This window comes from Stigmatopora nigra, unplaced genomic scaffold (assembly GCF_051989575.1).
Source record: "Stigmatopora nigra isolate UIUO_SnigA unplaced genomic scaffold, RoL_Snig_1.1 HiC_scaffold_26, whole genome shotgun sequence".
In the NCBI taxonomy this organism is placed as follows: Eukaryota; Metazoa; Chordata; class Actinopteri; order Syngnathiformes; family Syngnathidae; genus Stigmatopora; species Stigmatopora nigra.
The window spans coordinates 2018517-2034923 of NW_027551605.1; the positions used below are offsets into that span (position 1 = coordinate 2018517).

Here is a 16407-nt window from a genome sequence, read left to right on the forward strand (position 1 = left end):
AAAGTTTACCATCAGCCATTAAAATAAGTTTTGTTGACTTTGATCAGTTTGCGTTCACTAACCAAAAAAAGTAAAAAATAAAATAAACCAGCGCATATTGACTTGCTTTGTCTCATCAGCTCAAAGACATCACTAGCACATCTTAAGAGAAGACTTGCTATCTATTGGCTAACTTGAACCACCTACAAGAAGCAAGGCTGAAATAATTTAATCACCCCTAAGGCAAAGAATAAAATAAAACCAGACTTTGAATGGAAGCAAGAATTATTGTGGAATGAGAGCTAATTAATCAAGTATGCGTAGGCCTGTGCACTCTCACTAGTCAGGTTGACCTGCGAAAAAAAACGTTTTAGAACAGGGGTGGGCAATCCGGTCCTCGTAAAACCAGACTTGATTGGTGAAAAGGTGCACTCTTTATGGGTTGGAAAGAAAACTTGCACCCACTGTGGCCCTTTGTGGAATAGTTTGCCCATCTCTGTTCTAGCACGCTCTGTTTCTGCCAAAACAATGACGGTAAACAGTGGATCTTTCATGTTTTCATTGATAACGGCCAATAAAAGATGCAAGGTTTGCAAATAATCATTTGGGTCTTGCCCTTTGATCCCCAATAAAATAATATTTCATTCTAATCAGTCCAAAAATGTTCATGGTAGCTGTTAGTTGGTGTCCTCACCAAGAAGAAAAAAACAAAAACGAGAACTAGGTTAATGAGAATCTGAGCTTTCCCTTTGATTTGTGTACATCACTACACAATGTTTCATCTACAGGTAAATATAAATTATAAATACAGCAATACTTTGACGTACGAGTACCCCTGAATGTGGGGAATTTGAGATACGAGTAAAATTCCAAACAGACAATTGCATCGTTATACGAGACAAATTTTAAGATACGAACAAAAGAGACAGCCAGGTGGCTGATATCTACGATATATATGAGCACTGGGCAGCATTTCTTCCGCGTTCTTTTTTTTTGCGTTTTTCATTACAGATTTAAGGAAAAAACAACGGGTCCAAAGTAACTAGGTCCAACAAAGGGTTGTGCAGAGAAAAGGAATGCGATGACAATTGATATTAGGCACAAAATAATCGAAAAACGTGTATGCGTGACGGAGCTAACTCGCCAATACGAGAGGAGAAAGTAGTCGTGCGTCATCCTTTTGTGAGGATATCTGTCATTTTTGTAATATTTTGAAGGGGAGACAAAAGCAAACAACCGTTGCTAGGTTGTTTTTTTTTAAACTTTAAAAAAGGTGGAAGTGAGGTAAAACACCAAGCCCAAGGACGAGAAGTAAAAAGAAATTAAAACAATTTCAATAAATTTTAGTGTCAGATAATATTAAAACTTATTTTTTAGTGTATATCGTAAACTAGGTTCATTTAAGTTAAATTTATGTTTTGTTGTGTTTCGATCGTCAGAGTGCTGTGGGTGTATGATTTTTTTCTTCCAACCGAACCAGCATATAGTTTACCCCAATGTTTCCCAACCTTTTTTTTTAGCTGCGGCACACGTTGCATTGAAAAAATCTTAAGGCACAATATCTGAAAATCTTTTAATTTAAAACTATGTCGCCTGTATTAACAATTCTCATCAAATCAGAACAAAATCACATAAACCTCCAAATTTATTCCAAAATCAAATTTTTTTACACTGATCTCGTATCACCAAACAGTTGATGTCTGCGTGCCCTGAACAACTTCCGGTCTGAATGATGCAAAAATAAGTAATGTATTTAATCGCATAATTTTGATTTTTCTCAAAATATTACTTATCTACTAATATTACGCAAAAAATGCTGTGCCCACACAGACTTGTCGCCAAAAGTTAATGACCTCGAAACCAATCAACTTCTTGTTCATGTTGGAGAAAAATAAGCAACAAAAAGAATAACACTTTTAATTTTGTAATAGTATGATCTATAATTTATTTTGCATCATATTTTGATTTTAACCTTGTAATAGTTCAATTTTAATCTTGTTATATTCATATTAGTTTTTCTCTCTGGATATCACATTGTATGACTTTTTGCAATTTCCCGTGGCACAGCTGACCATTGCTCACGGCACAGCAGTGTGCCTCGGCACAGTGGCTGGGAAGCTCTGGTTTTTAATAAATGAGATTTCTGCATAAAAGAAGGAGCACTTGACTGTAATCCACTGATTGCACTTGTAGGACACCAGATTGGAGAAAAGGTGCTCTCGCTATGAGCTGGAATGAGAACTTGCACCCACTGTGGCCCTATATGGAGTAGTTTGCCCACCCCTGCACTAGATGTTTTTTTTTATTACTCTGTTAGTAGATTGTGAATTAAAACCAATAAAAATGTTTATCCGTTGTAGTATCCTGTTTTTGATGGTTTTTTTAGAGCAGTGGTCTCAAACCGGTTCCACGAAAGGCTGCATTGGGTCCTGGTTTTTGTTCCAACCGATCCAGTGCCGACATTTTAACCAATCAGGTGTCTTTAAAATAAGTAGCACCTGACTCTAAGTAACTGATTCCACTTGCAAAAGGTATCCTTGTTGAGTTGGAATGAAAACCTGCACCCACCCTTTGAGGACCGGTTTGAGACCACTGATTTAGAGGTTGGGAACGAATGAATTTGTATTTAGTTCATTTCTATTGGAAAAGTTGATTTGAAATGCGCGTAAATCGACATGAGCTCTTTCCCGGAATCCATTAAGGTCGACTCGGTATTACTGTAGTATGAAGCATTCAAGTAAGTCCAAATGTGATGATATGCTTATTTCAAATTAGTGATATACAGATTAAGTTTTCAAGCAGCATTCTCATTCAGTTGTGGATGGATTTTTCAAATATTCTCATTGTGAAAGGTGTGTTTTTTCCCGGTAAAGTTGAAATCTAAGAAGGTTAATAAAAATCTGAAATTTCTCTGAACTTACTATAAACTTACTCTGAAACTGTAATTTCTGCATCTGACTTGGTTTAGGTTTAATTTTCTTCTTGTTCTTTTTAAATGCTAAAACCACTTATGGAAAATATTTTAATTTATTTCTAATCTAACTACATTTGATGAGTCTTTTGTTTGTTGATTTTTTTCATCATGAGCAGTGATCGCCTGACCTTTGCTGCTACTCGACCGGCTGCTGTTCTTCTGGAGCGACTGGCTGTGTGTATTGGTAAACAGGAGCCTGTTTTGTTAGTGGGAGAGACTGGGACTGGAAAGACCACAACTGTACAACATTTGGCTAAAATCACAGGTGATGAACTATGAAAAAAGCCTTGCTTTTAAACAACTATTCGGACATGCCACTAACAAAGAATGGTTTTGAAATATTAACATCCTCTAGCTCTGCTTTTAAAACTCCTTTGTTGACACTTGGTTTCCAAGCGTCTCTGTTTTCCAAAGAGAATTGTGTTTTTTGTTGACTTTTTGCAACAAATTAGTCGCATGAGCAAGTTGAGTGTCCACAGGTTTTGCATAAGATACAATACGCCACATAGAAACACCTGAACTTTTAAAAAAACAAGAAAAAAAAACAAGTTTAGTACTGTGATAGGTTCATTAATAAATACCCTTCTTTGTAATTATCAATTACTGCAGGCAGACATCTTATTCAATTATTGACATTTAATTAAATAGATTGAATCACAGATAAGAACCTTAAGGGAGGAGAGCTTCAAAATTATCCTCTCGAACAGTATTTTGCGTACGGCTTTAAGGCATTTGGATAAAAACAATCACACCTTCATTCTACCTAACAATCATATAACAATTACATAAAGAAGCCCGAAGTGTGTCACGAGTGTTATGGAAGTGGCAGAAACAAGATCTTTGTTATTGGCTCCGTTGCTGGAAATGGCAGATATGCCGAGTCCTTGCTGCGTCCCGATCAACAACCCTCACAGCCCGATACTGGGTGCGATGTAGCATAAACAATCCTTGGATAAGTCCATGTGAGAGTGGACTAGGCGGCAGTTTATGACCTCGAGCCGAACAATAGAAAGACTTTTAATGATTTAAAAAGAAATGAATTACTACACATATATGTACAATAGTAATACAGAATAAACCCAACATACTGAGAACACAGTGTGGGGAAAAACATACCTTTCACTTCAAAACAAACACAAATAAGAATTGTCGTTTAGTGAGAGGAGCAGCCGAGGCGTGGAGGTAGTTTGGTGACTTCAGTATTGCTTCTTTGCTTTTTCAGATTATATCGTTCTATTGGCTTCATTTTATTTTTTCACTGGAGCAATTGGAAACCAATCTTTCCACGATAACGCACTTGAAACGGAACAAACACATTTAACTTGGATTAATATATAGTCACACTCAAACATTTGTTTAATGTAACTTAACAAAAAACTGAATTCTAATTTTGTTTTAATTGTTTTTACGTTCGTTCTGGCCGGGTTAGCTGTTTGCCATGCCACCACCCTCACGTTCACTATCGATGGCCTGTTTGCTGTTGTTGCCTTCAAACTATTCCAAAAAATGATGCACACAAATGTCCTCACAATAGGGTAATGCACGACCACTTGCCAACTAGAGGTAGTCTTGAATGAGCGATCGCGGGAGCTAACAGGCTAAGGAAAGAATAACAGCTTACTCACGTATTGATTGTGGGTAATGAAATTTTATTCTGACAAAGGGTGCCATTGGCGATCAGTGTTGTGTGCACGAGTATACTTCATTACCCAGAAAGCCCTCATTTTGCCCGTGCATGTGCATTGTGCCTTATCTGGTCCATGCGTAGGAGAAACTCGTCTGAATAAATTGTTCATTGCTAGTAGATATCTGTTACAGACGAAAGAGATGCGGCAAAAAAGACAGTGTGTTACAATGTTAAACAGCCTCCCATGTCATGGCCACCTGGCTTTCTCGCATCTCAATTTTTTTTCTCGTATATTTGATCGAAATTTTCGTCGTATCTCGAGCGGTGTCGTCAGAGAACCTCTGGAGGTGGCAGGTGTCTATATTATGTTTGAAGTCTGATGCTTGGAGGGAAAAGAGGAGTGGGGAGATTACTGTGCCTTGTGGGGCCCACGTGCTGCAAGCTACCACATCGGACGTACAGTCTTGAAGTCTCACATATTGTGGTCTGTCAGTGAGGAAGTTAATGATCCTATCGTCTGTAGTTTACTACGCCAATTTCTAGCAAATTACGAAATCCGCATTTAGCTATGAAAACTACAAAAAAATATCAAACAACGTCTGACGCGATCAGTTTTTAAACTTTAACTTTCAATTGAAATTTGCCGATTGAGGATGGAACAAATCGAAACTACATCCACGTGACCTAAACGAATGTGACATCCGTTTCGGTCACCTGTATGTAATTTCAATAAATTTTAAAGCAGCATAGACAAACTGTAGCCATGGCTTCCAAGCAAAGATGAGAACTGTGATACTGATATTTTGCCATCGAAAAAAAAAAAAAAAAACTAGCCTGCAAAAGTTATAGATGGAATACAGCATTATACATCTGTTTTTGGCGAAACACAACTAAGTGTAGCAGAGACGTAAATGGCCAATTTTTTTTGTAGAGAATAACGTGCCGCTGAGTGCTACTGATCATTGTGGTCCACTATTCAAAGCCATCTTTCCGGATTCAAAAATTGTGAAAGACTGCATCCGTCCGCACAAATACCAAAGCCATAATATTGCAATAGGCAGAGAATATTTCAAGTCGTATTGCTGCTAATGCAAGAGGATTGTTCACACTCAGTACGGACGGCAGTAACGAAAACTCGGACACGTTTTTTTTCCCCACAGTGTTGCGACATTTCAGTGGAAACCAGAAAATCTCAACATCACTTTGATCTGTTCCAGTGGTTACTGAAGTGTTTGCAAATGGCCGTAACATTTTTAACTCTAAATGCAGAAAATTCTGTTGCACCAGGCAGTAATAATGCTCCAGTAATGTCAGGTGGGTTAATCTGGGGTCTTTGGCCATATCACTTAAGAGTACGACAGCATCTTCTTTGTGGGCTGTATTTGCCTTTTGTTGCACATAGCTGCCAAAAATGCAACAAATGTCCTACCAGTTGTTTTCGACGATGTGCTTGTGTATATTTATTACCACTTTAAGAATAGTGCAAAACGTCAGACGGAGTTAAAGATTGAAGCAGAGTGTCGGGACGTAAACTTGAAGGTCCTGAAGTTCTATATATAATTGTATTGAGTCGTTAAAGTCATTTTTTGAGGAGAAGAAATCCCCACATCACAACAGCAGACCCGCCAGAGCATACAGGTTTCCCTGTAGCCAGAATGCTCTCTGCTACATGCTTTTCCTGAACTATATACTGGAATTATTCACAACCTTAAACATGACATTACATTTGGGAGCACCCTTAATGCACAAGCTCAGAAGACTGATGAAAGACTTATACCTGGAACTGATGGTGAAGTTAATGAAAACAGTTGCTTTGCATGACAAACGCCTGTTGGAAGTGAAAGTGGATTATGAGATTAGTATTCCATAAAAATGATGAAGTACTTTGTATTGGTGAGAACATTTGTCAGTACATGAAAAAGCAAGAAATGCCTGAAAAACAGTGACTGCTTTTTGCACAAGTGTGAGGTTTTATAAAACCGAGTTAAATATGTAAAAGAAAAAAATCCAAAGAAGGACGAATTGCTCAAACATGTTGATGTAGTTGATCTTAGCATCATCAAAAAAAGTTCCTTCACAAGTGTAAGTTACTTCGTCAACAGATTCCCATGTCTGAAGCCTTACTGTGAGGTTAATTCCTTGGAAGAAAAATTCAGCTGCCTGCTAGTTGAGCTAAAATAAACCATACAGTACCGGAGAGGAGAGAGCAGGTGTGCAGTGGGGACTAGTAGGAGAAGTAAAAAATAGCTCTGGAAACTCAAAATATGCTATACTGGCATACTTTTGATTCCCCACAGCAATACCAAATGTTAGTGTGTTTTCAGTACCGTGAGGAAGATCAGGACAGACTTCAGGATGTCGATTGGATTGGATAACTTTATTCATCCCGCATTCGGGAAATTTTGGGGGAGGTGCTGTCCATGATGGACATCATACTGGTCAGCATCCTCCGCTCTCCCACTTCCTCCACAGAGTCCAAAGGACCACTGCATAAAACACTGCAGATGCCACTACAATTTCATAGAAAGTCCTCAGCAGTGCCCTGCACACTCCAAAGGACCGCAGACTCCTCAATAGGTAGAGGAGGCTCCGGCCCCTTTTGTACAGGGCATCTATTTTTGTGGTCCAGTCTAGTTTGTTGTTGAGGTGAACACCCAGGTACTTCAAATTTTCCACGATTTCAACCCTGGATGTTCACCTGAGTGGTCTGTTGAGGAGTCCTGCAAAAGTCGATGACCATTTCCTTTGTCTTACTGGTGTTGATGTAGAGGTGGCTTTGCCTACACCAGTCAACAAAGGCTGTGATGACTTCCCCGTACTCCAGGTCGTTCCCGTCCGTCACTCGTCCAACAATAGCGGTGTCATAAGAGAACTTCTGGAGGTGGCAGGTGTCTGTATTATATTTGGAGTCTGATGTGTAGAGGGAGAAGAGGAGTGGGCGAAGCACCGTGCCTTGTGGGGCCCCCGTGATGCAAGCTACCACATCAGACGTACAGTCCTGCAGTCTCACATATTGTGGTCTGTCAGTGAGGAAGGGAAATGGGACCACACTTAGACCATTAGGTTGGTAAAGATGTACATGCAATGCAACTGGGCGCATAGCAGCTTGCTATGAACTGAAATATTCAAGGGAAGAGTCAAAAGAGGCCAAGCGTGCAACTGAAAAATTTAATACAACTAAGAAAATGGATTAGATAGCATTTGGTATGAAATTTGTAAGTCTTTCCTCATTCATTTTTATTATTGAAAATGTCGATTGCCACAAATATTTTAACACGCTGGCATTTACTCATATTTTGTGTAATAAAGTTTTCAATATTCATTAATGTATTGTTTGCAGCTCTTTTTTTAAATATGTGATAACATTATCCAAAAAACAACTTTAAAATTAGAACTTGTGCTCACGAGGAAAAAAATCTCCCAACATCTGAAATTTCTCTTTACCCATTCTGAAATTTAATTTTCAGTGTTTGGCAACTCTGCTTTCGTCATAGCTGGAAAAATTATAAAAAAAAATCCCACGGCAACAACTCTGACCCTGACACTGAGATGGAGTCCAGCATTGTTGGCGAACTTGCCCACCTGGCTGAACTCTTAACGTCGGATACAAAGTTTTTGACAGATTTTTAGATAGATTTTTGCATATTTTGACTTATATTTTTGCGATTACACTGTCAATAAAGCAAAATCAAAGTTCAGTTTTGCTCCAGTTGCCTTTTTTATAACATGCTAGCATGCATGCTAATGTGTGTCATGCTAGCAACACCATAGCAGTGCTAGCTTCGAAACGAAGTGCCTTTTCTTTTGACAAAAAAGAAAATACACCAGAAACCGAGACTGCCCTTTCAGGCGGTTTGAAAATACGGTAGGTATTCCCTTCTGGCAACGCAAAGTCAAGTGTTGGCCCATGAAACTGAAATTGCAAAAATTAACATTTCTGTTATTCTTAGATGAGTGAAAATCCATGGCTATTATGATTTTTTATTTCTTTTTTTTTTTATTCAATTTATTTTTTACACTATTTTTTGTGTTTTATATTCTAGGACATAGGTTAGTTGTTGTGAACATGAATCAACAGAGTGATCCGGCTGACCTCCTGGGCGGGTAAGTTTACACAACAGAAGCAAGTATGTCTGACGAAGACATTTTTTTTATATCTGTGTATGTATGAAGCCTAAAATGTAGCCAAAGTTTGACAACCTCAAGGGGGATGAATACTTTCGCAAGGCACTGTAGGCATTTAAGACTTTTGTGAAAAGGTCTTCTTCAGTTGGAAGGAAATTCTGTACCCATCATGGCGATTTGTGAAACAGTTTGGTTACTGTATTATCTAAATGTTCCCTATATACTCTAATACAACTTGTCTTAATTCACAGCAGGTAATGCAACATATTTGTGTCTTCTAAACCAGGTACAAGCCGGTAGATCACAGGCAGATCTTACTCCCCTTGTGGGAAACCTTTGAGGAAGTGTTCTCTCAGACATACTCCAGAGAGCAAAACCAAACATTTTTAGGTCATCTACAAACATGCTATAGGGAGAAGCGTTGGCCTGACCTACTTAAACTTATGGAGCATGTCTGCACATTTGATCTGACAAAAGTGTTGCAAGGGAAGTCAAATGGTGAGTTGTGATAGTCAATTTGAATTTTTATTCTCCTGTCCAACTCAATCTTTTTTCTCTCTATAGCTCCAATGCTGCAGGAGATGTGGACCATTTTGGCTGAAAAACTCAGTCAGACACAACAGCAAATACAAACCTGTGAAAAAGCCATGATATTTGCTTTTATTGAGGTAATAAAGTAATGTTCAATTTGTGTTGTTCCACACATCTATTTTAGTGTCATTTCTAATTTAGGTGAGGATGATAGTTTTAAAAATAATTTCAATACAAATCAGCAAATTACACTTCCCGTGTAAAATACCCCTTCCAGAACCGAAGAGGCCCGGTTATAAAACACCCACCCACTCTTCTCTCATAAATCTCCCCGTATTCGGCCGCCCAAACGTCCGTTCGGCGAATTGTCTGGCACCCAAACGTCCGTCGCCCACCAATTCGTCCGACTATGGTCTTTAAACATGCTTTGTTGAAGTCACGGGCGACAATAAAGACTTTATCAGGGTGGTCAAGTTGCTATTTGTTTACAGTCGCTAGCAGGAGGCTAAGTGCCGTGCTAACATTAGCATCCGGTGGGATGTAAACATTTATTAAAGTGACAATCGTTAGCTCCCTAGGTAGATAGAGGGCCCCCCACCGATCTGCCAAGAGCTCTAAAGCAGGGGAACATTGAGTGTTAATTATTCTACTATTGCAGCACCAGTCGTATATGTACACGCGAAGGCCCCTTCCTGCTCTTTCCGGAGTTGTTCGGTCCTGCCAATGTAGCGTGCGGCTAGCTAATGATACCGCGGTGTCTGGGTGTAGCCACGTTTTCGTGATGAGAATAATGTTGCAGTTTCTTACAAAGCTGTTGGTAGCAAGCTGAAGTTCCGAATCGTCCATTTTGTGGGTGATGGATCTGGCATTGGTCAAGAAGATACTTGGAAGCGGTGCTCTGTGCGGTTGATTCCTTAGCTTTTCAGCAAGGTTCGCCCGGCATCCTCGCTTTTGCTTTCTTTCCCTTCACCGCCTCCGTCGTACGCTGACTATCCACGGAGATCCCGGTGGTCTCGATGTCCTCGTGTACTGTAGGTTCGTTTGTAATCAATCAGTTGTGATGGATATATCGCATCTCATTCCGAGAGTAATTAAATCCTGGCGGCTATAGCAAATGTTTGTCTTGCAGATGTTTGTCAATAATGCTAAGAATGAAAAAAAACAAATGCTGGAGAGCAAAGAGCCGCTGCACCCGTGCGCGACGCCATCTTGGATCTATCTTTATGATTTAATGTTTATTTTACATGCATTGCCTTGTGCACGTGCCTGCTCTGTTGTACTATTCCACCTCATGTTTAACTTCATTTTTATATGAATAACTTATTTTCAAGACCATAAGGCGCACGTAAAAGTCTTACATTTTCTCCAAAAGAGACAGGGTCCCTTGTCCAGTCCACTTTATCTATCGACCAATACTAAAATTGTTATCACGATCAAATAAAATAAATCAGTCAATAGTACAACTACGGCAAGTAGCCCCCGACTACTATTTTCCTGTACATAAAGTACTGCGCATTGACTGCTGGGATATATAGTTTTTTTTGTCAATACACCCAATGGATTATGGCCTGGCGATCGGCATCAACACTAGCTAGCTACTATTTGCGAATGTATTGTGGCCTGGCGATCGACATCAACACAGTTGCGAAGCATGGAAGACAGCCTTGGAATAGCTACGCTAGCTACTAGCTAGCTACTATTTGCGAATGGATTGTGGCCGCCTGGACAAACGTATTAAACGCAGTGTTTTCGATGGACAATTGTTCAATTCAGACACAGAAAATGAGGCTTTTAACGGTTTTGTGGGTGATGATGACAAAGCAAAGGGTACATTGTAAAATGGCTGAATAAATTACAACCGAGCATAGTCTTGCTTCTGTTGCCGTGCGGGTGTATTGGCATTTGGTTCATGTAGCACCGAATTAGTGTGTTCGCCGTTGTAGTATATTGATACTATTAGTGCAAAGTTATCATAGTCGTCAACCTGGTGTATTGACAAAAGTACTTTTTATCCCAGCAGTCACTGTGCACTGGAAGTAGCGTCTGGGGCTGCTTCCGTTGACAGCGCTATTACAGTTCGATAATCATCCATAAATACTATATATGCCATGCCTGGCTGCGTCTAAAAGAACGGTGCATCCTCTGTGTGTAAAATACAGAAATAGCACTCGTTATTGACACTGCGGCTAAAAATCCGATGCACTGAATACTCGTGAAAATACGGTAATTGTTGATTTTTTTCTGAAATTAAAGAAACACGATAAAGAAATCTGATATTTAATTTTCATACATCAAAACCACAAAAATGGAACGTGCATAACATCCGGTATTTCTTGCCCCCATTTTCAAGCATTTTTGAAAAGCTTTGGAGCTGCACGTGGCTACAGAACCTATGTTTTGTTGTGCTGTATTTTATCGATTCCTAGGTGGAATAAGAAATGACTGTATTAACTGAACAGTAATATAAAGTAAATACTGACCAATATGTCGACCCAATTTATAGAGACAATGAAATCTTTTTCTTTTTGAGGGTGGGGCATCTGTTTCACACTTCATTTTTATTCTAGGGTACTTTAGCCAAGGCAGTAAAGAAGGGCTACTGGATCTTGCTGGATGAGATCAATCTTGCACCAGCAGAGACCCTCGAGTCTTTGAGTGGACTGCTAGAAAGCAGTGTTGGATCCCTGGTGCTGCTGGACCGTGGAGATTTTGGTAAAGAATTTAGTGTACTTAAAGGTTGTCCAATTGCATTTGTGCTGTCCCTTTTGCATTTGCTTTGTAGCTATTTCCAATCCTGTTGTGGGTAATTGAGATTTGTCTTGTGCCATTTGGGAGTTTGTTTCTTGCTTATTTGCACTTTAGCTTTGCGTTTGAGAATTTGCCTTTTGAAAGCATTTTTTAGACTAAAGGCGCCATGTTACTAACTGGTGAGAGCGAAAGAGATTCTATTATACATAAAAAAAATAAATTAATTAAGATCATGTACTTCCCATTACTGCTCAGAGGTGGATTAAGAAGGAGCAGGGGTGGCCGTGAGTGCTAGTGCAACTTTTGATCACGAGCAACGATGGCTGAACCTGGGCCTGGAAAATATTTATTTGAGTGTCAGAAAAGTATTTGTCTCGCAAAATAAATACATTTTAACTTAGGCCGAAGAAAATAAACATTTACATTTTCGCCGCAGAAATCAATAATTGAAAATGATTGCAATATATTTATAAATCCAGTATTATTTATCACATTTAGAAAAGAAAATCTGTGTAACTCTAACTCGCTATGTTTCAAGGAAATTTATCACATTTGGGCTCCTATATAATTGGGTTTTGACATTGAAGGGGCGCACTGTCTAGAACAGGGGTCTGAAACATTTTTTGACGAAGAGAGCCATAAACAATTCATATGTTCAAACATTATTCCTTGACAGCCATACTCAGAAAATAAAAGTAAAAATACATGAAAACGTGAGCATTTATTCATTTCACCACTTTGAAAGAAAGAAATGTCAGATTTTTTTTGAGAACATTATTACACCGTTGCTATTCAATGAGTATCAATGAGAGTATGCATGCAAAAGAGTCTAATGAAGAAAAATTATGATTTTACAAAGGTGCGAGAGATAGTTCCGGCGCCACAGTACCGGCGTGACGCTCCCATTGGTGCGTCCGGGACTGAGGTCTCCCATCAGCGGTTAACATATTTTACCACACAGGTTCGCGGAGAGACATTTACACCCATCAAAAGAGCCACAAATGGCTCCCGAGCCAAAGTTTCCTACCCCTGATCTAGAACTTGCTCCTGGACGCAAAATTTCTCGGCATGCTGAAAAAGGAATTAGAATATATTTCAATAATAAGGCGAACATGATATTGGCTCTTTGCGTGAGAAAATTATTATTTTTAATGGGAAAGATAGATTTAAACCCCAAAATTTAAATTTTGATGACTCCTGGGACTATTACCCCAAAGTTCCCATCCAAAATCACAAATAGAATTCAGTTTTTTGGGTTCACGGTTGTAGGTTTATATGGAAAAAAAATTATAACTATGGGGAACCTTCCGAAGGATGATACGATACAAGCGATTCTTCTTGGACATGTTGAGTTAATGTGGATTATGGAATAACGTTCGCTATTAGTTGTAACTGTGCACAGCGCACACACCATTTGACCTTGAATGCATGGAGAAATGCGAGCAATGTGCGTGCAGGCGTGTTTTTTTGCGCACATTTATTTGCGAAGTTCTCGCACGCTACTTTTTTCAGACGGCTTCATCCCCATGACTAAAGTCTAACATTTAATACAAAAAGCACGTTTTTTTTGACACGACGACTCAAAGGGTGGTCGGGGATCGCCAAAAGTGAGGGATTAGTGTAGTCAATACACCAGGGGTGGGCAAGTCCAGTCCTCAAGAGCCCCTATCCTGTTTGTTTTTCATGTCTCCCTCCACTAACACGACTGAGTCAAATACCGTATTTATTCACATATAAGCTGTTTGCCGGAAAAAAATGACTGAATTGAGGGTACGGCTTGTATGCGTATAAAAACTCGACTAGCAAAAAAAAATCAAATTTTACGGTGCCGTGATACGATGACGTCATGAAATAAAACAGGCGGATGCCAATACGGTCATTTATTTCAAAATGGAGAAAAGATGAACAGATAAAACGCTTAACATTTATTTTGACATCTATGAATGAGATTCATAAAAAAAACGAATCTTACATAAAACGTCACTGCTCGCTCGGGGCACGGACATCTTAGTAAGGTCGAGGGGCAGCCATCTTAGGGAGGTCGAGGAGCAGCCATCTAAGTTAGGTCGGGGTGTTGCCGTCTTCAGACGCGAGTAGCCTTGATTTTGAAATAGAACAAAATTCCAATTTTTTTGTTTTTGTTTTATTTCTAGTTGTGACAACTATTGGAGTAATGTGAACCATCGTAATAATTGAGATATTTTGACATTAGAAGCAATATGGCTGCCACAACATCTTAAACTTCTGAGAAGAAAATGTTAATTTCTGTAATCAGAAAACATCAGGTTCTCATCAAAATAGACTTTCTTTTGAAAGACAGGCATATTAATTCCTTAGGATATTGACCCTAACGTGCTTTTGATTCATACAGTATCTCAGCAACCTAAATTCTCTCTCTGTCTTTCCTAAACTTTATTTGCGAGTAATTTCGGTAAATTTGGAATTTACAGTTTTACTACATACAAAATGTGGCATTTTATGTCTGTGTTCCTCTGTTTTGCTCCAGATGCCCTTGTTCGACACCCAGACTTCAGGTTGTTTGCTTGCATGAACCCAGCTACTGATGTGGGTAAAAGAAACATGCCCCTTAGCCTCAGAAACAGGTAACAAGATGCAGACGTGTCAAAACGTGACCAGACTTGACCTTTAATATTTGATCACTGCAGGTTTACCGAGCTGTTTGTCACGGATCTTGATGAAGAAAGAGATCTCCGGATCTTAGTCTCAGACTACCTTATAAACCTGAACCCTCAAAGAAGTTACATCGATGGAATCATAAGGTTAACAAAGCTTTATCACGGCTACAACCAAAGTGTCATATGTGCACTATAGGGCTGCTAAATAGTGGGAAGATGTGATATTAATTATCCTAAAAATTACCATGGCAATCTTAGAATAGCCATGAAGCTGGATTCTTTATTAGTTTTAGCTCAGGTTTAAACTGTAGGCAAAATTGTGAAAATGATCATTTCACTATTGTCAGGTTTCTCCATTTGACATTCCCAAAAACAAGCCAAAATCAAGAGAAAAGACTCTTAGATTTTAATTGCAAGGAGGATGACCTTTAAGGACAGCTCTTTCATCTCAACTCTGTTCTGACCTAACACTTATTTTTTGGGGCAGAAGTTATTTGAACTTATAGTCTTTAAAACCTGAGGAATGTCTGGTCTGCTATTCCACATAGTAGAATCCAGCTCTCACTATTTTTTTCCAGGCTAATTAGAAGATTCCATCCTTTCAATATTAAAATCTGTAACATACAGACTCAAACATCTATTATTGAAAATGTGCAATTAAACGATGTAGTGGTTTGCCTCTTCATAATTTAAATCGATGAAATCTCAAAAGGGGAGATTTTATTGGCAGGGGATATATGACTGTTGAAAACAGTCAACATTTATAAACTTAATTGCGTGACGAGTCAAAATATTATCCTTTGAGGAAGTTCCAAAATCATAATTTAGGAGAGGTTCGACCTGGAGATAGTCACCATCGGCGGCAAGTGGTAAGTGTGACATGTAAGCATTAGGTTTTGTTTCCATTTCCTACCTCATACTGAAAGGTAAATATCTTAAATGTCTGCCTCTCAACTCTACACAACAGAAAGCAGTGATTGAAAATAATTTATCATCTAAACATTAAAAATGCATGTGTTTAGTGTTGCATTTTGATTATGTGCCAACAAATAGTGCCATTGAAAGTGTTTGCCCCTACTGTTTTCTGTATTTTTTTTGCATATTTATCACACACAAAGGATTCAGAACGTCAAACCCATTTTAGTATGACACAGACAACCCAAGAAAATAGAAAATGCAGTTTCTAAATGATGATTTTATTTACCAAGGCAGAAAAAAATTACAAACTTGTCTGGCGCTCTGAAAAATTTACTGCCCTCTTAACCTAATAATGGGTTGTGGCATCTTTGGCAGCAAGGGTTTACGATAATTTGTGAGGAGTCTTTCACAATGCTTTGGAGTAATTTTGGCCCACTGTTCTGTGCAGAAATGTTTCATTTTTGCAAAATTAAAGGGCTCTAGCATGAACAGCCTGTTTCAGATCACACCATAGCATTTCAATACAATTTAAATCTGGACTGTTTTTTTTTGGGAGCCATTCAGAAGTGGACTTGCTGGTGTGCGTTGGTTCGTTGTCATGCTACACTCTCCAGTTCTCCAAAATTTGCTGGTAGACAACAGAATTTATTCTTCCAAGTACAGCAAGTCGTCCTGGTCCTGAGGGAGTAAAGCAGCCCCCCAGACCATCACCCTGCAACCACTATATTATACACCATAATATTTTCTTGGTGAATAAAATCATACTTTAGAAACTGCATTTTCTCTTTCCGTGGGTTGTCTGTGTCATACAAAAATTAATTTGACGGTCTGAAACCTGTCTCTATGATAAAAAAGCAAACAAACAGACA

General features: G+C 38.9%; 1 protein-coding gene across 2 annotated transcripts in view; it reads left to right on the forward strand.

Moving 5' to 3' along the window:
- Nucleotides 1-16407, forward strand: part of mdn1 (midasin AAA ATPase 1) — a 138591-nt gene that overhangs the window by 18002 nt on the left and 104182 nt on the right. For both annotated transcript variants that reach the window (XM_077711400.1, XM_077711401.1), the window contains exons 14-20: nucleotides 3070-3218; nucleotides 8624-8684; nucleotides 8992-9203; nucleotides 9270-9373; nucleotides 11804-11948; nucleotides 14491-14587; nucleotides 14651-14764. In XM_077711400.1, coding sequence (XP_077567526.1) covers nucleotides 3070-3218; nucleotides 8624-8684; nucleotides 8992-9203; nucleotides 9270-9373; nucleotides 11804-11948; nucleotides 14491-14587; nucleotides 14651-14764 — 882 coding nt within the window. The remainder of the gene's footprint in view (nucleotides 1-3069; nucleotides 3219-8623; nucleotides 8685-8991; nucleotides 9204-9269; nucleotides 9374-11803; nucleotides 11949-14490; nucleotides 14588-14650; nucleotides 14765-16407) is intronic.